We start from the raw sequence: 25,531 nt of genomic DNA, 5'->3' as shown, positions 1-25,531 counted from the left end.
GAGCTGTGCGTAGGGTATCCCGTCCTCCGCCCAGAGTAAGACTGTCCCGCTACCTTACCCCTCCTTACGAGACTTTACAGATCCCTCGATCTGCTTGTACATACTACCAAAAACCCGCAACCTTTTTACTAGCTATAAAAGCTTAAGAACTTGACCTCTTGTGTGGTGTTCATCTGTAGTGTTGTGATTACTCTGCTGTACGATCCTAGGAGAGGACCCTCGTTCAGGAGGCCTCTCGGCAACCGCTCGGCTACTTCTCACCGGAGAGGTGGACCTAGGGGTGGTCAGTCAGACATCTTCTGCCTCCCCCGGGGTCGCCTTTCTAACAAAATGTAAAAGTTTTTACTAATGTTTTTCGGAGTTGAGTGGATGTAAGTTGTGTGTAGTGGAATTATGTGGTATGTTGTGCAGTGAAATTATGTGGATAGAAAGTATGTGGTATTTAGTGTATAGGAATTATATAGAGTGGGATTATGTGTTATAGAGAGTAATTATGTGGTATGTGAGTCTGTGTTGTGGAGTGGTAACCTCAGGTTTAATCCTCCTCGTTTCCATAGAAGCTAAACTATGTACTCAATGAGACAAAAAAAGAAAGGAATCACTGAGGAGCACTTCTGAACCTAGTCAGAGGTATGAACAGGGCCATTGGAATTATGCGACTGTTTGGCTGCATGACTTTCGCACAAATATACAGTTTCCACATTAGGCACATAATCCATCATCTGCTGCCTAATCTGCAGATTTGAACAAAGAAAGCCTTGTTTCTAGCTCAAATGGCTCAAATGTTACCAAAAATGCAGTGACAAGTGTTACAGCTTGATGGAAGGTCCTTTGCAAACCTAAAATGGTCACCTGTAACGTATTGCTAAATATGGGTGTTAAATTGATACTAACGATGTATATGCCACCCTTGTTTCTTTCTGAGCCTCTATTGCCTTTTTCTGCAATTCTGTTATTTCTTACTGCACCTTTATTTTTTGCACTTCTCTTGCCTCATTCTGCACATCTCTTCTACTTTCTGCACCTCTTTTGTCTCTTTCTGCAACTCTGTTGCCTCTTTCTCTATCTTACTTGCTTCTTTTTGTACCCCTCTTACCTCTTTCTGCACCTGTCTTGCCTCTTTCTGCACCTCTGTACCTTCTTTCTGCACTTCTTTTGTTTCTTTCTGTACCTCTCTTGCTTCTTTCTGTACCCCTCTTGCCTCTGTCTCCAGCCCTCGTTCCCTATCTGCATGTCTGTTGCTTCTTTCTGCACTTTTCTTGCCTCCTTCTCCATTCTTCTTCCCTCTTTCTGCATCACTGTTGCTTCTTTCTGCACTTATCTTGTTTCTTTCCACACCTCTCTTGCTTCTTTCTGTACCCCTTTTACCTCTTTCTGTATACTCTTCCCTCTTTCTGCACCCCTCTTGCCTCTTTCTGTACCCCTCTTGCTTCTTTCTGCACCTCTGTTCCTTCTTTCTGTACTTCTTTTGTTTCTTTTGCAGCTCTCTTACTTCTTTCTGCAGCCCCGTGACTCTTTCTATACCCCTCTTTCTGCACCCCTCTTGCCTCTTTCTATACCTCTGTTCCTTCTCTTTGTCTTCTTTTGTTTCTTTCTGCACCTCTCTTGCTTCATTCTGCACCCTTCTTGCAAGTTTATCATCCCATGTGTCCCCTTTTTGCATCTCTGTTGCTTCTTCCTGCACTTCTCTTACATCTTTCTCCACCCAATCCCTCTTTCTGTACCTCTGTTGCTTCTTTCTGCACTTCTCTTGCTTCCTTCTGCACCTCCATCCCTTCTTTGTGGAATCCTTGTGACTCTTTCTGCAGTACATTTCCCTCTTTCTGCTCCCCTCTTGCCTCTTTCTGTACCTCATTTCCTTATTTCTGCACTTCATCTGCATCTTTCTGCAATTATCTTGCTTCTTTCTGTATCCCTCTTGCCTCTATCTCAACCCCACTTCCCCCTTTCTGCATCTCGGTTGCTTCTTTATAAACTTGTCTTGCTTCTTTCTACACCTCTCTTGCTGCTTTCATCGCTCCTTGTGCCTCTTTCTGTACCCCTCTTCTCCCTTTTTTATCACTGTTACTTCTTCCTGCACTTCTCCTGCCTCTTTCTCCACCTTTCATCCAATCTTTAAAGGTGGAAGAAGAAGTGAAACTTAAAACATCTGACCGTTTTGTTATACAACAAAGCAAAATACTATGCAGGGCTCCTATGCAGCGATTTGGACAGTTGGTCGGAAGACCCAAAACTTGTTCCACACAACCAGACCGGCTTTCATCCTAGGGTAGGCACATTGACCAATATAACAGCATTAGTTCTGACAATAAGAAATGCCCAGATCCTTACAAGTCCCTTATATGTGGTTTGGTGGATTTGAAGGCTGCTTTTGACCGAGTAGAAAGGACAAAACTCTGCCTCAAACTTGCAGCCTGGAGGATCGCAGAGAAGTAATTAAGACCAATTTGAAAACTGCACAGAGATATGAGAATTAGGATAAAAAAGGAGACAAAACCAGGGTCTCCCGTAAGATCCAGACTAAAACAGGACTTAAACAAGAATGTTTAAGAGCTTTGTTCAGCCTCTTTCTGTCGGACTTTCAGAAGTCTTGGATCAGGTAAATTCTCATGCACCCAAACTAGGGGTCGACCATTAACTAGAATTTCATATGCTAATGATTTAGTTCTTCTCAGCAGAACAAAGGTCAGCCTACAAAGGTTGTTGGACAAATTGAGTAACTATACTCAAACAAACAACCTGGACATTAACCAGGCACAAACAATTGTGTTAGCATTTAGTAAAATAATTAAGGAGGCAGGACACTGGTACTTAAGCAAATAAAAATTAATTCAAGAGCAAGTTTACAGGTTCCTGGGAAATAATAATTGACACAAACGGCTCCTTTCCACAACAATAAGGAACAGAGAAAAGTGCGGGTAGGGTCTCTGATGGCCAACTTTCTGTCCCTTCTGAAGAGTGTCAAAGGTAATTCACTTCTCCCCATACTCGAGGTTATCAGAACAAAGTAACTTCCCACCATAGTCTATGGCTGTGAAGCACTCTGCGCCCATTAACCAAAATGGCTCGAATTGCTAAGCCTCAACACCTACAGCCAGCTCTTCCAACTACCCGGGAATGCCTCACCTGCACAAATCTGGACAGAGTTTGGCCTTGTAAGGCAAAAATATGCATGATAAGAGCTTTTAGTCAATTTTGCCACAAAATAAGTGCAGCAGAGGAAGACTCACTAGACCAAAAGCTCTGGACTGAACTGTCCACAAACAAGGGCTCACACAGTGATTATTTATGGTCCAACATTGAGTTGTTACAAATTAATAATTTTTGGGAACTTTCAACCTCATTTCAAGTCCTTAAGAAACACATCAACAAAATCATGCGTCAGCTTTTGCTATTCATGTATAAAAGTATTTTCTGAAAGCGTGTTCACCATCCAGTTCTGTAAGACTGTTGCACATTAGGAATACCTAAGCTCCACTTATCCCCTCCACAAAAAAATGGAAATAATGAATCTGTGCCTAGGCAATTTCTCAAATTTGGATCTCTGTCCCAAATGGCTTTGTAAAAGGAATTAATAAATAATGTAGGGGCTGTAATTAAGTTCTGGAAACAATAATGCATATCATTTGCATCAGCCCAGCTTTGTTAACAGAAAAACTATAACTCTTACAGCAATCCTTCAATATACTGGGAGTGTGGCCCTGCCATCAGACATTTATAGCATCTTTCAATAGAAGTAATTTCAAACAAAATCTACCGATGATAACATTCCTGAGACAAGTCGTAAACAAACTGCAACAAAAAATAAGCTAAATGAACTTTAGCTTATCCCATGTATATCCTTATTGGCTTTATTTTAGTGTATCTAATGTTCAATTAGTGAATTTGTTGTCAGAATCGGTTGCATAATAATATCTCCCAACTTCGATTTAAGACACCTTTTTGACATATGCAACAAGGGTAGGAACCATAGGTGGACAATATTTAACGGGGTCCAGTGTACATGTCCGAACGACTAATAACACAAGATGGGTACAAAGTTCCCCAAAAGGGCTATGGAGGAGTGTGTGTTTTGGCGTAGAGGGAGGAGTAAAGGGAGGGGGGGATTCCCTTTTTTGAACTAAAACCCTCACACACCCAGCAAGCTATGGTTCATCATATGGGTTCTGTTCCTCGTCAGACTGGCGCTGCAATGTCTGACGGGCACCCGCGAAGGGGCTCTTTATCGGAGATCTTTTGTTCCAGCCATATGGTGCATGCGTGTGAGAGGGCAGTGAAAGTGTAGTCGGGAAGTGGTGGTGAATTAAAAAAGGTGGGACAAACTACAAGGACCTTTATTAACATGGCTGTCTCCCTTGGTTAAAAGGTTGGGAGGGGAGATACGTGCTTGGAGATTTCCAGCAAAGTACCTACAACCCTCTGATCATGTCGACATGTTTCTTGCAATCATACCAATTCTTCAGGACCTAAGTGCTCAGTACTACACTGTGAATGGTAAAATACAACCTTTTGTCTTTTTGGCGTCAGTGGATAAGCAGGCCGTCTGGTCCTGCTACTAGTGATGTAACCTAGAAAGAAAGAGGGGAGTACACATCAGGGAAGACGGTCAATGTGGTCCTCTATTATTGATTAGGTACATTGTTCTATACGTAATTAAACACACACTAGTGAAGGGAATTTAAAACCCTGGGTATCGTGTAGATAAGGACACCCAAGGAAGTGGTTAAAAAGTCTCAAGTGAGACTGCAATTAATAGGAACTGGGTAATACAGTAGGAAGCTTACCCTAATGATTTCACTAAGGTGGCCCGCAGTCTGCTCCTGTGGGACCTGCACCAAAGAGTGAGGAACCTGGGTGAGAGAAAACGTAAAGGGAAAGGATACCTTAGTGGGAGCCAGTCGCCGGTAGTGGTCAAGACGTTAGGCTCAGTGGGCTCAACTCGGGAAAGGAGCCAGCACTTATATGCACACCACGCCCCCTACTTAGAGCGGAGTGACTGGTAGCCCACGCAAATACACAGTGGCAGTATGGGTACACAACAATCCCACCCTAACCTTAGTCAAAGGCTAACAACCCGGCAAGCAATATCTGCCCCCATCTCCCCACCTCCACCGCAGTAGCGTGTAGCGGGAGAAATGCAGGGCATGACAGGCTCACACTAGCCTGCCAGAGAGTGACAAGGTGGGGGTATAAGGTGCCCACCCGAAGTCATATGTGCAGCGCGGCCCCCGCATCCACCGGGAAGCAGGCGGCTCGATATTACGTCTGAGAGCCGGCTCAGAGAGCCCCGAGCAACACAAGGGCAACAACGGGCTTGGCGGCCAAATCGAGTAAGGGAATGTAGACTTACCCAATTGGTGTGCGGTCAATGCCTGCAACCTACCCCCACGCAGTAAACCATCGGGACCTGGAGCGACTGGTGGTGAAGCCGGAAGAGTCGCCTCCCTCTTGTAGCCACCGCGTATGCTGCCGGCTGGATCTGCGGGGGGCGTGGTCACGCGGCATTGTCCTGCGCAAGCGCACTACTGAGAAGGTCAAGCATTCACGGACCCGGTGTGGGTCAAGGACACCACAGAGCCAATGCGGCGGCCATCTTAAGACTGTGAACAATCCCCTTGAAATTATTGGGGTCTGTAGGGAGAATTCTCCTGTAGAGACTAGGGAAGGGTACCCGATGATATTAGATAGTTAGCAAAGTTGTCAGTTCCCAGAGATTGGAAAACCGAGGGCACTTAGTTAGTGTAATTAACCGAGTGCCCTAAATTTTGCTCTAAGCCTCCCCATATTAGTGGTTAAAGCCAAGTGCTGTGGGGGCTGAGAAGAGTCCCGGTATCAGTGGTATGTGTGGTATGAGCCACGATAAAAGTAATGTGGAGGGGCTGGAAACAGATGTCATGTTACCAGGTCAGGGTCACTTGCTGCGGGGTGTCTGCTGTATAGCCCATGGTCCACAACAACATGCTCTACATCTAATGAGTCCGAGTGGGACAATTTATAGGACAAAGTAGGAGTCGGCAAAAAGTCAATTATATCGAAAAGCAGAATCTGTGTTTAAAAGATAAAGCAGCCTGTTTATGTAGGACGGAGGGCGGCTGAGATTGATGTGACCCTCCCTATACATGTGCACAATAGCATGACGCAACCAGTTCAACGTGCTAAGGAGTCCCAATGGACAGAATCATTATGACCCACTGTGTCTAACCTCAGTCGATGTACCCATCTTTGTTCAATCCTGAATAGGGCCTGGGAGGTAATGTTAGGATGGGCTTCTAGTACCAACCAGCGTATACTGTCTGCTGGATGGCCTTGTTGAGTGTAGTGTTCGTACAGTCTTGTGTGTGTCCTAAGGCATCTGATATTGCTTTTATGCTCCTCGATGCGTAGCTTAACTTGTCTCATTGTCATCCCAATATAGTGTTTATCACAAGGGCAGGTGAGTAGATAGATGCATTTTGTGCTGTTACAGTTCGTATGTCGTTTGAGGTGCCAGACGAATGTTTCAGTCAGCCTGATCTCTTTATACTGATTCGTCTGTGAACAAACTGAGCATCCCCCACATGGGAAGTGGCCCTCAACTGGAGGAAGCCCCCACAAAGTGCTCTGGGTATTGATATTAAGTTTTTTAGGCCTCGTGTGAATCAAAACAGGGTGGTTGGACAGGATTATTCACACAACAAGTCCTTAGTCACACAGTCAATCTGTACCATGTGACCCCTGGATTAGTATTCCAAACAAATTTATTTTTCTTTTTTATACATTTGTCAACAAATTTTGGAAAACAGACACAAACAGAACCACTGTCAGATCAAAAGGGTCATATATACAGTATCTACAAATGTACACATTTACAAATTTGCAACAATGAATTAAACAAAAATGATTTGACACACCAAAGAAAACAATAACATATACAATAGTCCAAATGAATTGCAATTATATACAGTGCAAAAATTAGTCCATAAACAGAAAACGGGCACCAGTCCTAGGAATTGAAGAACCAGGTGACAGGCGGGATTGAGATTGAAAACAAGCCTGCCTGTCTACAAGAGCCTGTGGTATAATGTTTTTCAGGGTTACGAAGCTAGGGTACAGAGTGGAAGTATGATTTACATCCTAGCGGCACCCTTAGTTGTAGCCACAGGGTGGTATTGTCGACGCGTTTCGAACCTCAATGTTCGAGGTTCTCTTCAGGACGGGGACTGGGAGAAAGATTCTGCACGAGGGCACAAGAGATTGCCGTAGTGTAGGTATGTCGTGATTCGTGGTCACACCTGCAGTTAACGCAGAGCAGAACTTTGGGCGTGGTGTCAGGCTTCAAGAGCATTCGAGGGTCAAAGCAGCTCACATTATTATTGCGCGTTGGTCTGAGTCTAGGGACCAAAGGGAAGAGAGCGACCGGTCACTGACCTCAATTCAGGCCGGCAGGCGAGGTTGGCCCGTTCAATGGGGAAATTAATCCAGCCTCAGAGGGATCTTTGTTGCTCACTCACTCCAAACGACTAGCAGTCTGTAGCAGAAAGCCCCCACAAAGTGCTCTGGGTATTGATATTAAGTTTTTTAGGCCTCGTGTGAATCAAAACAGGGTACTAGGCTTGTAGCAGACTGCTAGTCGTTTGGAGTGAGTGAGCAACAAAGATCCCTCTGAGGCTGGATTAATTTCCCCATTGAACGGGCCAACCTCGCCTGCCGGCCTGAATTGAGGTCAGTGACCGGTCGCTCTCTTCCCTTTGGTCCCTAGACTCAGACCAACGCGCAATAATAATGTGAGCTGCTTTGACCCTCGAATGCTCTTGAAGCCTGACACCACGCCCAAAGTTCTGCTCTGCGTTAACTGCAGGTGTGACCACGAATCACGACATACCTACACTACGGCAATCTCTTGTGCCCTCGTGCAGAATCTTTCTCCCAGTCCCCGTCCTGAAGAGAACCTCGAACATTGAGGTTCGAAACGCGTCGACAATACCACCCTGTGGCTACAACTAAGGGTGCCGCTAGGATGTAAATCATACTTCCACTCTGTACCCTAGCTTCGTAACCCTGAAAAACATTATACCACAGGCTCTTGTAGACAGGCAGGCTTGTTTTCAATCTCAATCCCGCCTGTCACCTGGTTCTTCAATTCCTAGGACTGGTGCCCGTTTTCTGTTTATGGACTAATTTTTGCACTGTATATAATTGCAATTCATTTGGACTATTGTATATGTTATTGTTTTCTTTGGTGTGTCAAATCATTTTTGTTTAATTCATTGTTGCAAATTTGTAAATGTGTACATTTGTAGATACTGTATATATGAACCTTTTGATCTGACAGTGGTTCTGTTTGTGTCTGTTTTCCAAAATTTGTTGACAAATGTATAAAAAAGAAAAATAAATTCTGTTCTGTTCTGTTTTCCCTATTGTTGAGATCCGGGTTGGGCAGTTGTAGGATCCGATACCTTCACTGTTTCACAGTCGTGTGAATCAAGGCGTCCTTAAGATTTGACGTGCGCTTAAACGCAAACCTGGGGCGTGGGTTGTCTAAACCACCTGAGTTAATAATGTACCAGTGTTTGTTTACCGTCTTCTTAATGAAGGTTGAGTTCTTAGTAAAACATGTCACACAAGTGATCAAGTCCTCAGATTCTTTCGGGTGTGCCTCTAACAAGGCTTCCCTGGGGTTGTTGGAAGCCCGTTTGCAAGAGTTGTGAATCAGCCTCGTGGGGTATCTCCTATCCCACAGTTTATGTTGGAGAATGCTAGCCTCCTGTTTGAAATCAGCCTTTGTGGTACAATTCCTACAGACCCTGAGAAACTGCCCGAAGGGAAGATTGTCCCTCAAGGACTTAGGATGATAGCTCTCTGTTGGACTTTGGCCCTTAGGGCAGGTTCACCCCTAGACTTTTTGCTAGAAATGGTGACCTGGCAATGGTGATTTTAGGGATTCTGCGCACTTTCACTGTGTCCCAGTGGAAAGTGCGTGCGCACTCTGAGTGCATGTGCTGAGCTAGGCCTGCCCGCCCATAGGAATGCATGGGGAATGTATGTGTCCCTGGTAGTTCCTGATGCGTGGGGTGTACAGGCTTGAGTCTGGTATGTGTGAACTCGTGTGAGTGAATGCTGCGCAACGGTGTATGCAGCATGTATGTGTCTAGTAGCGAAGCGCCATTTCTGGACATGGCTGTACATGTGCTGTGAGGGTGCTGGCGTGTGATTGGCTGGAGCTGGCTGGCATGCCAGGCTCCAGGAAGTCTGGATGGGTCTGCCCGGTGGTGAGTGGGAGATCAGCATGAGTGATGTGTGGGAGGAGTGTACCTGTGTCCTGGATGGGCTGGGTTTTCCCCACACAATGCTGGCTCCGCCCCCCTGTGGTGTGTCTAATGACCCAAGCCCTGCCAGTGAATAGAGAGGGTGGTTGAGGTAAACAGAGTACTCAAGAACCAGCTGCGACTGGTTCCGCCCCCACTCTACACCCTTGAACAAAGGAATGCACTGTATAAAAATGGGGCTGTGTCCCCACTGAAGTTGTTCTCTGCCAGGATCCTGAGGGGGCTGTTGCTGCTGTCGCTGGGCCAGAGGACCGCCACTTGGGGTGTCTCCCTGCCTGGAGACCCAGTGAGCTGGCTCTGGGCCCAGCCTTGCCCCTCTGCCTACTTCCCTGAACTTTGCTGGACTTTGCTTCTGTTAAGCGCCTGGGAGCGCTTTACTTGGGGCCCTAGCGCTTGAAAGCGCTTTCTTTTGGTCCTAGCGCTGAGGGAGCGCTTTATTGGCCTCTAGCGCTGTGAGAGCGCTTTATTTGGAATTGTAGCGCTTGGGAGCGCTGTGATTGCCCCCTGGCGCTTGGGAGCGCCTTATCGACCTTGTAAAGCGAGTGCCCACCTCGCTGGTTTTGAATAATCGAGCGCGTGCCCACCGCGCTTTATGGTAATTAAGGCCGGTGCCCACCCGGCATTGCCCCTCGAGATTCACCGCCGCAGCCCGGGGTGTTTAAAAACGTTGCCGGGCCGCTGCCAAGTGCGACCCGGAAGTGTTCTCGCCGGCCGGCCAATCGGAGAGCGGGCCGACCGGAAGTCCCGCCCCCGCAGCCGCGACCCGGAAGTCAGGCAGGCCGGGGGCAGGAGAGAGGCAGGCGGAAGCTGCTGCCTGCCGGAGCCCCGGGGAGAAGAAGAGCCGCCGGGCAGAGGAGACGCGCTACTCCCCAGACCGAGGGAGCATCTGCAGAAGCCGGTGAGTGACTGCTCAGGGAGAGGGGGGCGTCGGGGCACATTGACGGTGCCCGCCCCTCCCCTCCAGTGCGAGGCTCACGGCGCCCCATTTGTGCAGAGCCCAGAGAGGCTCCCGCCCACATCTTCTTTCGAGCCTGCGAGGCTCCACCGGCAAAGGGGGCATTGGTGTCTCTAGAGTCCCCCGAGTGGGACTCCAACGAAGGGGCAAGTGTTCTTAGAGCCCCGAGGCTCTTGGGGGCATTGCTTGATGTTAATAGCCCTGAGAGGCTCAGGGGGCATCACCTTTATTTGTTTAGAGCCCAGCGAGGCTCAAAGGTGCCACAGTCGTGTTTAGAGCCCTGAGAGGGGCTCAAGGGGCCTTCATTGATTTCGAGTCCCCAGAGGGGGGACTCCAACGGTGGTGCCACATTTGCAAGAGTCCAGAGAGGCTCTAGGAGGGCATTTTGATTTACTTCTGAGCCCAGAGAGGCTCCGCAGTGCCACAGTGGTGGTTCTTGAGCCAGAGAGGCTCCACAGTGCCCTAACTTTCCCTGCACCAGTTGCCCAGCACTTTGTGGGCAACTGCCACGTTTAGGCCCTGACATTGGGACACAGGGACAGTCACAGGTGGTGACTTGTGAGTTTTGCGCAACTGTGTTTTATTGTTACACCTCTGAATGTATTGTTGATGCATCATGTGTTTTCCTCTTTACACCTCTGAATGAATGTTATGCATTGCATCATGTGTTATGTGCTTACACCCCTACAGGTATTGTGATACATAGGTGGTTGTTTTCTCCCTAGTACAGGTGGTGCTAGTGAGGTCCTGTTACCAGTGATTACTGGTTGTGTGCTATTTTGTGCTATATTCTATGTACTAAGTGCTATTTCTGAAAGTGCTACTTCTGATTCCTGACAGTGGTCCAGGTGGCCCTGTCTTGTAAATAATCCCTTGTAAATTCTGCCCGTGCCTCTGGCACATTGTAAAGTGTGTGTTTTATCTAATGTGTTTTGGTGTAATACAAAGGCTATTTTTATATAACCTTGTGTGGAGTTTCCTTTGTGGTGGGCCTTTGGTTGTTGTTGCTGGGGTGCATGCGCAAATACTTAGCCTACATCGCCTCCAAGTTTAGCCTTGCTGCTCGCGCCACGTTACCTAGAGGGTGAGTAGGGGTTATCTTGGCGTGTAACTCCCTTGCCCTGACTTGGGTGTGGTGGTCTCTGACTGACTTTGGCGAAAGCCCTGGCCAGCCGGGGATCCCATTTCCAACATTGGCGGCAAGCGGCGGGATAAGGATTTGTGTTTGCGTTGTACCTTAGTAGTAACTGGCCATACCACAAAACTCTGCATTTTAGATGACCACATTTTAAGGGGATTGTTTTTTTTTTGGAAGTTTCATATTTTCTTCTCCTGAAGGTAGCATTGTGCAATTGTGTCCAGTGCATTTGTTCCCCTGCCCCGCGCCCAGAGTCTGGTACCTGTGTCACTTGTGGTCAGGTTGAGAAGTCAGGGGTGGTAGAAACTGCCTTACTAGTCCGAGGGGGGGGTTGTGTGTGGATGAATGGTGTGTGGCACTAGGCAAGTGAGTGTGAGTTCTCTGGGGTAGAGAGCTTGCTGAATACCTTGTGAATTGTGTACTCCTGTGTTAGCTCAGACCCCTAGGTTCCCTGTGTGATCTCTTCACTAGAACGTCCGCCAGAATGGTGCCTGCTTTTGATGTCTGTGATCTGTTTAGATACAGTATGGGAGAGTTAGTAAGGTTCTGTGAAGAGAGAGACATAGGGGTGGATGAGTTAGACACTCAGTCCGAACTTAGGAGCAGCCTGATCCTATGGCAAAAGTGTCAGTGGGACCTTGAGCGCAGTGAGGAAAGGGCCCGGGCTTCACACCAGGAGGGTGGTGGGTCTGTGGGGAGCCCTGAAGATTCAGAAGAGGAGGAAGAAAATGATAGCACAGGGACGCCAGCAGATAGTGAGGACCCCATAGATAGGGAGTCCCTTGCTGGGTCCAGCATAGGAGGCAGCGCCTCATCCCTTTCCCTGTCCCCAGAGGAGCTGGAAGATAGGAGGAGAGAAAGGGAGCACCAGCTGGCTTTAGAGAGGCTCAGGTTGGAGCATGCCCAGGCTATGGCACAGCTGGGCATTAGAAAGCAACAGCTAGAGACCGAGAGGGTCTTAGCGCAGGAAAGGATAGAGGAGGCTGAGAGGGCCTCCACCAGAGGCGAAGTAGCTCTGGAGGGTAGACTATCCCCTGCGCGCAGTGTTGAGTTTCTGGATCCCCCAGGGAGGGTTGGGTCCAGTGGTGGCAGCTATTTAGATTCCAGTGTAGGAAATCCCAGTCCCAGTTCCCCCAGTCTGGTACCTGTTTCCCAAGAGGAGGAGTATAGGTTGAAATTCAGGGGCAGTAGGAAGCTGCCTCACCAGTCGTGGGAGAAGTTTGAGGATGAATGTTGTGGAGCACTGTGGGCTTGGGTAGAGGTTCACACTGACTCTGATTTTGAAGTCTTGTTTGATCTTATAGTCAAAGAGCAGGTGCTCAGTGGTTGTTCGCCAGAGTTGCGCCAACACCTGTTGCAAGTTGGATTTACTGATACAGAGTTACTGGCAAGGGAAGCCGACCGCTGGGAAAGGGCCAGAGGTTCTCTAGGGTCATTGGTGAGTGACTCCAAAAGTAGTGGTTCAGGGATCTTCCAGCCCAGCGTGGTGGAAGAGGCTCAGTGTAGCCCAGCTAGGTCCCAGTATAGTGAGGAGGGTGTAGGGGCTCACTGCCTGGCTCAGTGGAGCAGGAGTGAGGGGGAGACCGAGGTTCCCCAGACGCCCGAAGCCCTGCCTCAGGACTTGGATGGTTTCTTGAGGGAACACCAGGTTGGGGACCTAGGCTGTCCTGTTAGTCCACTTGAGGAAGATCTCCTAGTGAGTAGAGGACCTGGAGCGTCTGTAACCAGAGCTCCTATGGTTCTAGAGTCTGGCAGTACCGCTCCGGTAGGGAGGGTACAGGAGTCCAGAGTGAGGAGTGATTGGGGGAGTTCCCCAGTGGAAGGACCAGTGGGTCAGGGACTACCCAGTTGGGCTAGGTTCCTGTGTAGTGACCATGGTAACAACACTTCTGGTCTGGGGGATCGTCACGCACTGTCAGGTGGACAGAGGGCGGGAGATCTGCGCCAGACAGACAGTCACACAACAGATGTGACATTTGTTAGCCTCAGGGGGATGGAGTGTAAGTCCCCAGAAGTCCTGGAGTGCCAGGCAATTGTTCCACCGAAGGTTTTAGACCAGAGGTTGGAAGGCCAGGTTCAGGATCAGCCTGACCTGAAGGGTAGGACGACTGTAACCAGTGTCCTGACCAGTTCTTCTTCCAGAGGAACTTCTCCAGGTGGGAGAGGGCAGACCTCTGGAAGGGGGTGCAGAGGGTGGGAGAGTCCACCTCTGACCCCGGTGCAACCTGAGTGGATTAGCCCTGGGTTGGAATGGCGTTCTAGGGGTACCCCTCACAGAGGGAGGAGGAACCCTAGGAGAAGAGGTAGGGGGAGGAGAGCCTTCCCTGAGACTCCTGGTCCGCCTGAGGTTGTAGGCCTTAGGCTGGAGAACCAGTGGCAGTCTAGTCCTGTCTTGCAGACAGGAAGAGTGGAGAATGGCTCCTATGTGCCAGGGGTTACTACCCCCCGCTCTGCGAATTGGCATGGACCAGTGGCACCTGGGTGGCCCAGGGCCTGGTCCTGGCCGCGGACAACTTGGGAGTACCAGTGGGGTAGCCCAGTTGGTCCAGACAGTGTGTTTAGAAGGAATCCCATGGGTTCACCGTGGCATAGAACAGGAGGGTGTCCCTGCAGTTGCGGGCCCGCGTCCGTGTTCTATCGCCCCAAGCAGGGAAGTCCATCACGGTGGTGATTGTTCTCCCCTGCGTTTTGGCTGGAAGGGGGTTATGTTGGACTTTGGCCCTTAGGGCAGGTTCACCCCTAGACTTTTTGCTAGAAATGGTGACCTGGCAATGGTGATTTTAGGGATTCTGCGCACTTTCACTGTGTCCCAGTGGAAAGTGCGTGCGCACTCTGAGTGCATGTGCTGAGCTAGGCCTGCCCGCCCATAGGAATGCATGGGGAATGTATGTGTCCCTGGTAGTTCCTGATGCGTGGGGTGTACAGGCTTGAGTCTGGTATGTGTGAACTCGTGTGAGTGAATGCTGCGCAACGGTGTATGCAGCATGTATGTGTCTAGTAGCGAAGCGCCATTTCTAGACATGGCTGTACATGTGCTGTGAGGGTGCTGGCGTGTGATTGGCTGGAGCTGGCTGGCATGCCAGGCTCCAGGAAGTCTGGATGGGTCTGCCCGGTGGTGAGTGGGAGATCAGCATGAGTGATGTGTGGGAGGAGTGTACCTGTGTCCTGGATGGGCTGGGTTTTCCCCACACAATGCTGGCTCCGCCCCCCTGTGGTGTGTCTAATGACCCAAGCCCTGCCAGTGAATAGAGAGGGTGGTTGAGGTAAACAGAGTACTCAAGAACCAGCTGCGACTGGTTCCGCCCCCACTCTACACCCTTGAACAAAGGAATGCACTGTATAAAAATGGGGCTGTGTCCCCACTGAAGTTGTTCTCTGCCAGGATCCTGAGGGGGCTGTTGCTGCTGTCGCTGGGCCAGAGGACCGCCACTTGGGGTGTCTCCCTGCCTGGAGACCCAGTGAGCTGGCTCTGGGCCCAGCCTTGCCCCTCTGCCTACTTCCCTGAACTTTGCTGGACTTTGCTTCTGTTAAGCGCCTGGGAGCGCTTTACTTGGGGCCCTAGCGCTTGAAAGCGCTTTCTTTTGGTCCTAGCGCTGAGGGAGCGCTTTATTGGCCTCTAGCGCTGTGAGAGCGCTTTATTTGGAATTGTAGCGCTTGGGAGCGCTGTGATTGCCCCCTGGCGCTTGGGAGCGCCTTATCGACCTTGTAAAGCGAGTGCCCACCTCGCTGGTTTTGAATAATCGAGCGCGTGCCCACCGCGCTTTATGGTAATTAAGGCCGGTGCCCACCCGGCATTGCCCCTCGAGATTCACCGCCGCAGCCCGGGGTGTTTAAAAACGTTGCCGGGCCGCTGCCAAGTGCGACCCGGAAGTGTTCTCGCCGGCCGGCCAATCGGAGAGCGGGCCGACCGGAAGTCCCGCCCCCGCAGCCGCGACCCGGAAGTCAGGCAGGCCGGGGGCAGGAGAGAGGCAGGCGGAAGCTGCTGCCTGCCGGAGCCCCGGGGAGAAGAAGAGCCGCCGGGCAGAGGAGACGCGCTACTCCCCAGACCGAGGGAGCATCTGCAGAAGCCGGTGAGTGACTGCTCAGGGAGAGGGGGGCGTCGGGGCACATTGACGGTGCCCGCCCCTCCCCTCCAGTGCGAGGCTCACGGCGCCCCATTTGTGCAGAGCCCAGAGAGGCTCCCGCCCACATCTTCTTTCGAGCCTGCGAGGCTCCACCGGCAAAGGGGGCATTGGTGTCTCTAGAGTCCCCCGAGTGGGACTCCAACGAAGGGGCAAGTGTTCTTAGAGCCCCGAGGCTCTTGGGGGCATTGCTTGATGTTAATAGCCCTGAGAGGCTCAGGGGGCATCACCTTTATTTGTTTAGAGCCCAGCGAGGCTCAAAGGTGCCACAGTCGTGTTTAGAGCCCTGAGAGGGGCTCAAGGGGCCTTCATTGATTTCGAGTCCCCAGAGGGGGGACTCCAACGGTGGTGCCACATTTGCAAGAGTCCAGAGAGGCTCTAGGAGGGCATTTTGATTTACTTCTGAGCCCAGAGAGGCTCCGCAGTGCCACAGTGGTGGTTCTTGAGCCAGAGAGGCTCCACAGTGCCCTAACTTTCCCTGCACCAGTTGCCCAGCACTTTGTGGGCAACTGCCACGTTTAGGCCCTGACATTGGGACACAGGGACAGTCACAGGTGGTGACTTGTGAGTTTTGCGCAACTGTGTTTTATTGTTACACCTCTGAATGTATTGTTGATGCATCATGTGTTTTCCTCTTTACACCTCTGAATGAATGTTATGCATTGCATCATGTGTTATGTGCTTACACCCCTACAGGTATTGTGATACATAGGTGGTTGTTTTCTCCCTAGTACAGGTGGTGCTAGTGAGGTCCTGTTACCAGTGATTACTGGTTGTGTGCTATTTTGTGCTATATTCTATGTACTAAGTGCTATTTCTGAAAGTGCTACTTCTGATTCCTGACAGTGGTCCAGGTGGCCCTGTCTTGTAAATAATCCCTTGTAAATTCTGCCCGTGCCTCTGGCACATTGTAAAGTGTGTGTTTTATCTAATGTGTTTTGGTGTAATACAAAGGCTATTTTTATATAACCTTGTGTGGAGTTTCCTTTGTGGTGGGCCTTTGGTTGTTGTTGCTGGGGTGCATGCGCAAATACTTAGCCTACATCGCCTCCAAGTTTAGCCTTGCTGCTCGCGCCACGTTACCTAGAGGGTGAGTAGGGGTTATCTTGGCGTGTAACTCCCTTGCCCTGACTTGGGTGTGGTGGTCTCTGACTGACTTTGGCGAAAGCCCTGGCCAGCCGGGGATCCCATTTCCAACACTCTCATAGAGCAGTAGGCTGTTTCTGTCGGTGTTCTTACGGTACAGAGTGGTGCTCAACCCCTCAACATTCAGATTGATTCTTAGATCTAGAAAGGGGATGGGTGTCGTAGAGATGGTCCCTGTACACTTTAGGAAGGGATTCTGCGAGTTGATCCATGTGCAAAATGCTTCACAGGTCGCTCGGTACCCTCTCCACAGCACGAGGATATCATCTATGAATCTCCTCCAGAGTGTTATGTTGCCAAGGAAGGGGTTATGTGCAGCCCTAATGATGTTTTCTTCGAATGTGGCCATGTAGATGCAGGCTAGACTAGGGGCAAAGCTCGAACCCATAGAGGTCCCCCGTATTTGATGGTATAGCTGTGTTCCGTATTGGAAATAATTTTCAGTTAAAGCTATAGTGGCGCAGGCCATTAAGAAGGAGACTGGTGTGGGTAAGGACCACTCCTCTTGAAGTAGGGTTGACTCAACAGCTTTCAGGGTTGCCTGCTGCGGGATGTTCGTATAAAGTGCTTTGACGTCCAGTGTAAGGAGCAGATCTACACCCTCCCTACCTTCGATGTTTTCTATTAGACTGAGCACATCCCTAGTGTCCTGTAGGATTGAAGGTATTTTCCTAACCACTGGTTGAAGGAAGGAGTCACAAAATTTGGAAAGTGGTTCAAGCAATGAGCCGATACCTGAGACAATAGGCCTCCCCGGGACAGGTGTAGTTCCCTTATGAATTTTGGGGAGGGTGTAGAAGTAAGGTGTTACTGGCTCAGTAGTTAGTAAAAAAGCGGCTTCATTCTTGGTAATCCACTCATTTGTTTCACCCTCCAAGATTAAGCTGGTGATAGTCGTAGTGAGTCTTTTAGTGGGGTCTGCAGCCAGCGGTCTATAGTGAGTGGCGTTGGCTAGTTGGCGTTTGCACTCTGCGTCATAGTAATTACTATTTTGAATCACAGTTGCGCCCCCTTTATCTGCCTGTTTGATTACAATGGATGTATCGTTTGCTAGAGACTGGACAGCTTGTCTTTCAGCTGTGCCCCAATTCTTGAAGCTGTTTGTATCTGGTTTGTTCTCCAAACTCCTAAGGAGTACTCTCTCAAAAGCTAGAACCTCGGGTGGAACCATATTGTCTGTTGGTGTAAACGTCGATGGTTTTCGTAGCCCAGTGTCAGTTCTCTCAATGTCAGGTCTGTCATGGAAGAAGGACCGCAGTCGTACCTTCCTGAACAGTTGCTTAATCTCGCACATTTCATTGAAGCTGTCAGGGGTAGGAGTCGGAACAAAGCCCAAACCTTTTTCCAGAATCTTGGTTTCAGTGGGCGTTAATGTCCTATCAGAGAGGTTAACAATCAAACTCTCTTTCCCCGCGTCGTGCTCCTGGTTTCCACCGAGGATGATGTTGTTGGCTGGTCTTGCCATTGTACACCCTTTTGGGCTCCTCGCTTGCGCCCTCTTCCTCTGCCCCAACCTCTGTCGTGAAAAGGGGGGTTCATTGGGTAGAATTGTGGGGGTCCCTGTGGGTAAAAAGGGTATTGTCAGGGTGGTATCGGTGGTCCATGGAACATTGGTCCATTGTTGTACCCTTGGTTCCAGTTGCCACGCCTTTGGTTACGATTGTTTTTTGGAGGATAGCTGCCGCTCGAATCACTGCTGAAGGATCCCCTCCGGCTTCCGGCTTCCGGTGTCTGAGCTCTCATCAGAGGAGTAGCCATTCCTGTTACTTGAGTACCCATCTTTAAGGTAAGGGTAAACCTTTTCCTTGTCAAATCTGGTCACACCTTTTTGACATAATCAGAAATACAAACTTTTATTGTGTTCTTTTTTTGCACATGTAATGGTTTTCATTTTCCACAGGAGTAATTTAAGACCTAATGAACTTTATATATAATGAGCAAACTTTCATTGGCAGTGGTCGAGAGGAAACACCTCCCAACGTGGATCTTAAAGTGTTTAATATGTGTTTTTGATGTGGCCTTAAGACGATGGGTCCTATCTTATTTCATGCCTTATTTTATCCTTTTTTAGACTGTTTCGTTTCTGTCCTTTGTATTGTTGATGATTGTAATTAATCAAACAATAATTGATGCTGGAGAAAGCAATTATCTGCAAAACTGACCATGATATTGTGTTTGATCTCATGCAGATGGGAATCGGATGTTCATGCTCTAGACCTAAAGGGTTGAGTATTTTAGAGTACATATCCATTGCTTTCTATTAAACAGACACTGTATGTTGTGCTCTCAAGCACAACATTTTATGGGGTGCCCTTCCGCAATGGGGCATCTAAGGCTCCCTACTTCTGTCGCTTTGGAGCTGGGTTTGCTCCACAACAGTATGATGACATGATGAGATATGTCAGGCAGATGTGAGAGGAATAATGATAATTTCATATTTTCTGCTTTTAGGAAGCTTTTCAACACAGGACATCCCTGTTCCTGCTCACTTAGAGCCCTGCCCCATGAACTGGCTCCACAGTAGAAACAAATGTTATTACTTCTCGACGATGTATAAAGAGGAAGGGGATTGGGACGAGAGCCAACGATTCTGCTCCTCGCACAATGGGACCCTCGCTCTCTTCGACAACGAGGATCAACTGGTAAGGACATGAAACATATGAGCAGTACATATAGGATCCTATTGGACCACTTAACCCTCAGTCAAAGCTATGACCCCCCTGTTGTAAGGCAATAGATTAATTAGTGGGGTGGTTGTGAGACTGCACCAAGTAATAATACCACTATTCTGTATCAGATCCAGTTAGAGATCTTAAAATTAAACCTTAGCTCAGAGTTATTACTTTTTGCAAGGGGTTTGTAAATCACTGCAATGTGCAAAAAAATGTCATAATTCACTGTTTTCCACTCTTAGTGGGAGACTATGAGTCTCAAATGTGAGGGTGAGGCCCAAAGTCCATGTTTCAGGCCTACCACAATGGGGTGTAGGTCGAATGCAGGGGCAGGGTTTCTTAAAAACTTTTCTGGTTTTTATTCACTGATGGTCTTGTGCAGCTTGAATTTAGCATTGGAAATGACATCTACAGCCAGTTTATTTTGACATGCTGAGTTGGCAGTTTAATACCTGCCTTCTTTGTCACTGCAGTGGCAGCATAATTAAGTGTAAGAGTTAAACATCCCCTCATCAAGGAAACAAAGTCTTGATGCAAAACCCCCAACAAACAAACTAAGAGCAAATGGATGCTTCTGAGATAAACTAATAAAACATGCATCCTATGCTCAGAATTTATTTTAAAAATAGCACTGTTTCCAAGGACCTCTGCTACTGCAAAGGCACAAAATATATCCTATTGTGAAATGCAAATGTTTGCATTAATGTGTCTTTAAATTGCTTCAGACATGTTTTCTGGCTGACACTAGCATTGCCCATGTTTGTCTTTGAGCTCCGTTCTTGGCTTCTGAGATGAAACTTTGAAGACCCCTTGCTTCACCAGAATGTTTGTGCATTATTATTATGAGTACTGTTGAAAGAGTGTCTTACTTGTTCTCATGAGATCCGACTGCACACTTGCATAAATGTGTGGTTGCCCATGCTGGAGGAGTTTGCGCCACATGTTAGGGAGATGTCTTGCCGGTTGATTCTGTGATTCACAGACTGTTCGTTTTGTTGTTAAAAAACCCCTTCAGAGTCCATTGACATTCATGAAGATCTCCGCGGCACTAGACTCAATGACGGATTGGCTCTGGATACAGGCTGCTTCAGATGGAGACTTTGGTGTTTATTTTGCTAGAACACTGACCTCCATTTGGCACTGGGTATCGCCCGACACTGGTGATCACCACCGAGAATGTGGGTCTTCATGGGAAAGCCGATTGTTTGGGTAGACACTGCCCTTAAAAAGCATGACCACAGCTAGCTGCTGGTGCTCCCCAGGGTTCATCTCTCTATCCCTTCTTTTAACTACCTACCTTTACCTTCTGCCAAGACTGGTTCTCCCTTCATTCTTGTTTTAAGTATGTAAATGGCGCACAGATCATCAACAATTTCCAGAACATCAATATTGCTGTGCATTCAAAAATTGATTTATAACTTGAGGATTTTATGAAAATATAATGGTAATTAAACGCTCAGTAGAAAGGACAGCAGGACACAATGGAAAGCGGGCTGTCAGTCCGACGTCATGTTCTAATGAACATGAGACAAGACACGGAGGGATCTTCTAAACCACTCAGAGGGCTCCGTGGTGGCCGCAGTTCATATAACTCCTTTCTTTCCAGATTCCACAATCGCACCCATTAAGGGCATCATAAAGGCCACAGCACGTCCCATCCGGGGCCTGAAGGATATGTTCACATCACCCCTATCCTGCTAGAATGCCATTTGCACCATTGTCCGACTGCAGCTCTTTGAAAACCAGCCCCATCATCCAAAAATCCATCACAACCAGCACCCCGGCTTATCTTGCATACCAGCTCGACAGCTCACTGCACACCTGCAGCTAGGCCGCCATCAGACTCGAGACAAGGAAGTGCAAAAAAGAAGAAAAAAACAAGGCAGGAGGCCTTTTCCTTGTGTGCACCAGGATCTTGAACAGCATCCCTGTATCCATCAAGACCACCCCAACACTGCTTCAATTTACGCTCCAATTTACGAAAGAGTTGAAGACTCCTCTCTTTAAAGAACACTGCATCATAGTGAATTAACTCTACTTTTGCTCATTAACTGTATGTTTGTCTTTGACCCTGTACAGTGCTCTCTGCCATTATGGTAAGTTTTTAGTAAGGAAATACATATATATGTACACACACACATTGTAGGCACAAGATTCATAACAATGCTAAAGGGTAGGAGGCAAAAATGGAGAAGGTTTATAAGATATTCACTTCAAAAAGCACCACTTTCTTAAATGAACTCCATGCTACTGCAGCCAGAAGACAGTGAATATCATCTTGAATAGTTGAAAATGCCTTCCACAGCCTCAGAAAGGAGGACAATTATGCCAAGAGAAACTGTATACCATCATCAGGGAGCTATTTTGAAGCTGTAGCTTCATATCTCTTCTCCCCCAGAGGTAAAACTTCAAAAGGGAGATAGGTAAAGCTATTAGTAAAGGATCAGAAGGTAAGATGGACTAAAACGTCTTGCGTCTGAAGACAGTAACTCACCTTGTGTACTCTTCAGCTGCAGGTGGGGTTGCCCCCTTAGTCTGCTCTTGCATCGGTTATCACCTGACAGTGCAGAGAAGACCAGCAAAGGTGGCGGAGAAACTTAAACAACAAGCACCAAGATTGTCTGAGCACCACTTCAAAATCTGTCAAACCCCCTGGATTGGTGCCTTATGTTGCAGCCTTGTTGAGAAGCTGCATGAGTCCGTTTGACAGAGTTATTTTTCTAATTTTGCTGTTTTTGCAAAGAGCCATCTGAGTAGTGAGGGCTCCCCTATAAGGTCGCACTTTCTTTTGTTGCTCGAAAAGCAGGGCAGTAAAGACAACAAAGAGGGTGTAAGCACTGTGATTCGTGAAAAACACTTCAAATGTTGGCAACCTATGGAGAGCCACAACAGTGGTAAGTTTGTGAGAGGGAAGCGCAGTAAGTTTGTCACCATTGTGCCATCGGCTACTCTGCCCACTGGAGTTTTGAGAGGCTCTGGGCATTTAATTGTTTAGAATTCTTCCCTTTGTGAACTCTTAAAACAGACTGGGACACAGAATGTAGCCATTCCCAAGGGTCCCTTCCCTGAGATGCTCCAGCTCTCTGGTTAAGAGGTGAACCCTAGGGGATCCCCAGCTGATATTGTGACCATGTGCAGAACCAGTGAAATGATTCCCCTTTTGCTGGGTTGGGAAGCTTGTACACCCCAGTAAAGGTAATCCTCAGAAGCAACTCTGTGATTGGGCCCATGGTTCTGGTATGTGCTTGTTAGACCTGGCATCATTGGCGTGAGTCTCCCTTCCATTTTTTGACGGATTGCCTCATCTGTTTTGATATGTTTTTGCTGGTTATGTGCTTAGGGCGCTGTGACACTGCTATTCAGTGCCACAGTGCAAGTACTCCCTCTTGGACTTGGCCCTTTTGGCAGGTTCACCCCTAAACTTTTTGCTTTTAAATGTGACCTGATGTTAGTTGTTTTTGGCTTCTGCGCACTTTAACACTGTGTCCCAGTGTAAAGTGCGTGCGCGGTCTGAGTGCGTGTGGTGTGCCTGGCTCCAGGAGTCAGGATGGGTCTGCCCGGTGGTGAATAGGGAGATCTGAATGTAGGCAGATGGCAGGGAGGAGTTGCACCTGGGACCTGAATAAGGCTGTGCCTTCCCTCCACAATGCTGGCTTCGCCCCCTGTGGTGCGTCAGATGTCCCTAGCCTGTCCTGTGAATAGGGAGAGGGACTGAGCACAACAAAGTGCTCCAGAACCAGTTGCATCTGGTTTTCCCCCTGCCCTGCACCCTAGAGACAAAGGGAATTTGTGTTAAAGAAGGGGCTGTGACCCCATGTAAAGCGTTCTCTGCTAGTCCTAACTTGAGGGTGACCTGACGCTGCTGGGCAGCAGGAGGAACCGCCACTGGGGTCTGCCTCCCTGCTGGAGGGCCCTGTGAGCTGGCCCCTGGGTCCAGCCTTTGCCCCCCTGAACTCTGCAAGACTTTCCCTGTATTTGGTGACTACAGCGCCTGGGAGCGCTTTATTTCCCTAGCTGAAGAAGTACCTATTTGCCTTGAGGAGCGCTGTGTTCTGCCTCAGGAGGACTGCGGGACGCCGGCAGAGCGAAGCTGCACCGTGTTGGACCCCCCCGCATTGTGCTAATAAATACCCCTGGCGGGTTCCCACCCCGCCACGGACCTTGTGCAGCTTGTCATACCACTGGCGGGTGCCCACCCCGCCAGGGATCGTGTACGTAGATGAACGGAAGCCTATCCTGTACTGCAGCCTGCAGCCGGCAAGAAATCAACACTGAGGTCCGCCTCTCTGCCTACGGTGACCCGGAAGTGTAAGTCAGCAACCAGTAAGCAGATGAGAGCCCACCCGCGCTCCTCTAGAAAGAGGAAGGCCGCAAGGACAAAGGCAGCGTCTGCACCCGGGGCCCCCAAGAGCAAGGGAGAGCCCCATGGTGCCCAGGGGAGAGCAGCAAGTGACTGGAGGTGCGGGCAGGGCTCCGGAGCCATAGGAGAGCCCCGTGTGCTGCCTAAGACCCTGGAGCCTCGGAGGCTCGAAAAGAAGAGCACCACCATCAGGAGGTAGCGGAGGGGGCACGAGACACATTGCCGGTGCCTGCTCCCCGCTAGAAGAGATGATCCGCAGCCGACACAGGAAAGCCCCGCAGCCAGCTGCGGAGCCCGGTAAGTCGAGATGGGCTGAGGGGTCATAGTTATCGGCAGATCCCCGTGGAGCTCCTATGTGGGGGGGACTCTTGATTTAAGAAACCCCAGTGGGGGCCCTGAGACAGAGTGGCCCGTCTGCCAGTGGGCCATTCCTACGAGCCCATAGTTGTTTAGAGGGCCAGTGGGGCCCGTGTCCTCGCCCCGTGTTGTGCCCCACAGTGCTTGGAGGGCCATTTTCTTGACGGCATCCCAGAGGGGGCTCACCAGGCACCAGGAGTGGCAGTGCATATTTATTGGCCTCATTATCCCCGAGCCTCAGTGGCTCCACCAGGTGCATATTTATGTAGCACCAGCGTGCTCCATGCTTTGGGGGCCAGTACGTGCTCCCTATGTTTGCACCTAATTCTTTCAGGAGCCAGTGTGCTCCAGGGGACACATTTATTTTTTGAGCCCAGAGGGCTCCCACTTTGTGCACATTGGTCCTGAGGGCCAGTGAGAGCCCAGGCCGCATTTCTAGCTCACAGCTGCCCAGCAAGTAGTGGGCAGCTGCATCCTTTAGGTCTTTCTTTCTTGTTAGGGGACAGTCTTGGACTCAGGAGTGAGACGCACTCCTTCGCCCCTACCTTGGCCTGCACAGCTACCCAGCAAGTAGTGGACAGCTGCCACATTTAGGCTAAACTCTTGCGCACTTTTGCTTTGACTGCCTAGGCAGCGCGCCCTGACTTTTGGGACAAAGGGCGTTTGAGCCCCATGGAAGGCCAGTTGGCCTGGGGTCAGTACCTACTGTGATTCTGCGCATGGTGCTTTGTGATTATGTTAGTAATTACCTGATGCCTAGTGTGACTTTTGCGTAGTGCCTTTATGTCTGTTCTATGCCTCTAAATGTATTTTATGAATAGGAGGTTGTTTTGCCTAGTATAGCGTATGCTAGTCAGTTTATGTTTCACTGTGTGATCTATGCCCAGGGTGATTAGTATTGCGTAGTGTGTTCCTACCTTTTACTAGTGGTTACTGGTTGTGTTCTACAATTGTTATTTTGTGCTACAATTATTCTATGTGCTACACCTACTATTTCTACTGAGTGCTATTTCTACTATGTGCTGATTCTGACAGTGACCCACGTGGCCCTGTCATGTGTAAATAATCCCCTGTTAATTCTGCCCTGTGCCAGTTGGCACAGTGTATATGTGTGATTATGATCTAATGTGTTTATGGTAATACAAAGGCTATTTTGATATATAACCTTGAGTCGAGTTCCTTTTTGTGGTGTGCCTAGTGTGTTGCTGCTGTGTGTGTGTATTGATCAAACGCCTTACACATTAACTCCAGGAAAAGCCTTACTGATCGTGCCAAGCTACCAAGGGGGTTAGCAGGCGTTATCTTGGCGTGTAACTCCCTTGCCCTGACAAGAGTGGTGGTTCTGCCTGGCTTTGGCGCAAGCCTTAGCCAACCAGAAATCCCATTTCTAACACTCCCTATGTTAAAGTGATGTATTGATTAGTGACTCCATGATTGGATTATTTGATTTACTTGTCAGTCCCTAGTACAGGGCACC

General features: G+C 48.9%; 1 protein-coding gene across 1 annotated transcript in view; it reads left to right on the top strand.

Annotated features, from left to right (window-relative positions):
• The window catches only part of LOC144828300 (uncharacterized), a 239,177-nt gene that overhangs the window by 150,160 nt on the left and 63,486 nt on the right, over positions 1 to 25,531 (top strand). Inside the window, exon 3 of the mRNA XM_078686383.1 lies at positions 19,117 to 19,307. Coding sequence (XP_078542509.1) covers positions 19,117 to 19,307 — 191 coding nt within the window. The remainder of the gene's footprint in view (positions 1 to 19,116; positions 19,308 to 25,531) is intronic.

Source organism: Lissotriton helveticus, chromosome 4_1, assembly GCF_964261635.1.
Source record: "Lissotriton helveticus chromosome 4_1, aLisHel1.1, whole genome shotgun sequence".
NCBI classification, from domain to species: domain Eukaryota; kingdom Metazoa; phylum Chordata; class Amphibia; order Caudata; family Salamandridae; genus Lissotriton; species Lissotriton helveticus.
The sequence above is the reverse complement of the archived record's forward strand: the minus strand, read 5'-3'. Positions and strand labels throughout refer to the sequence as shown.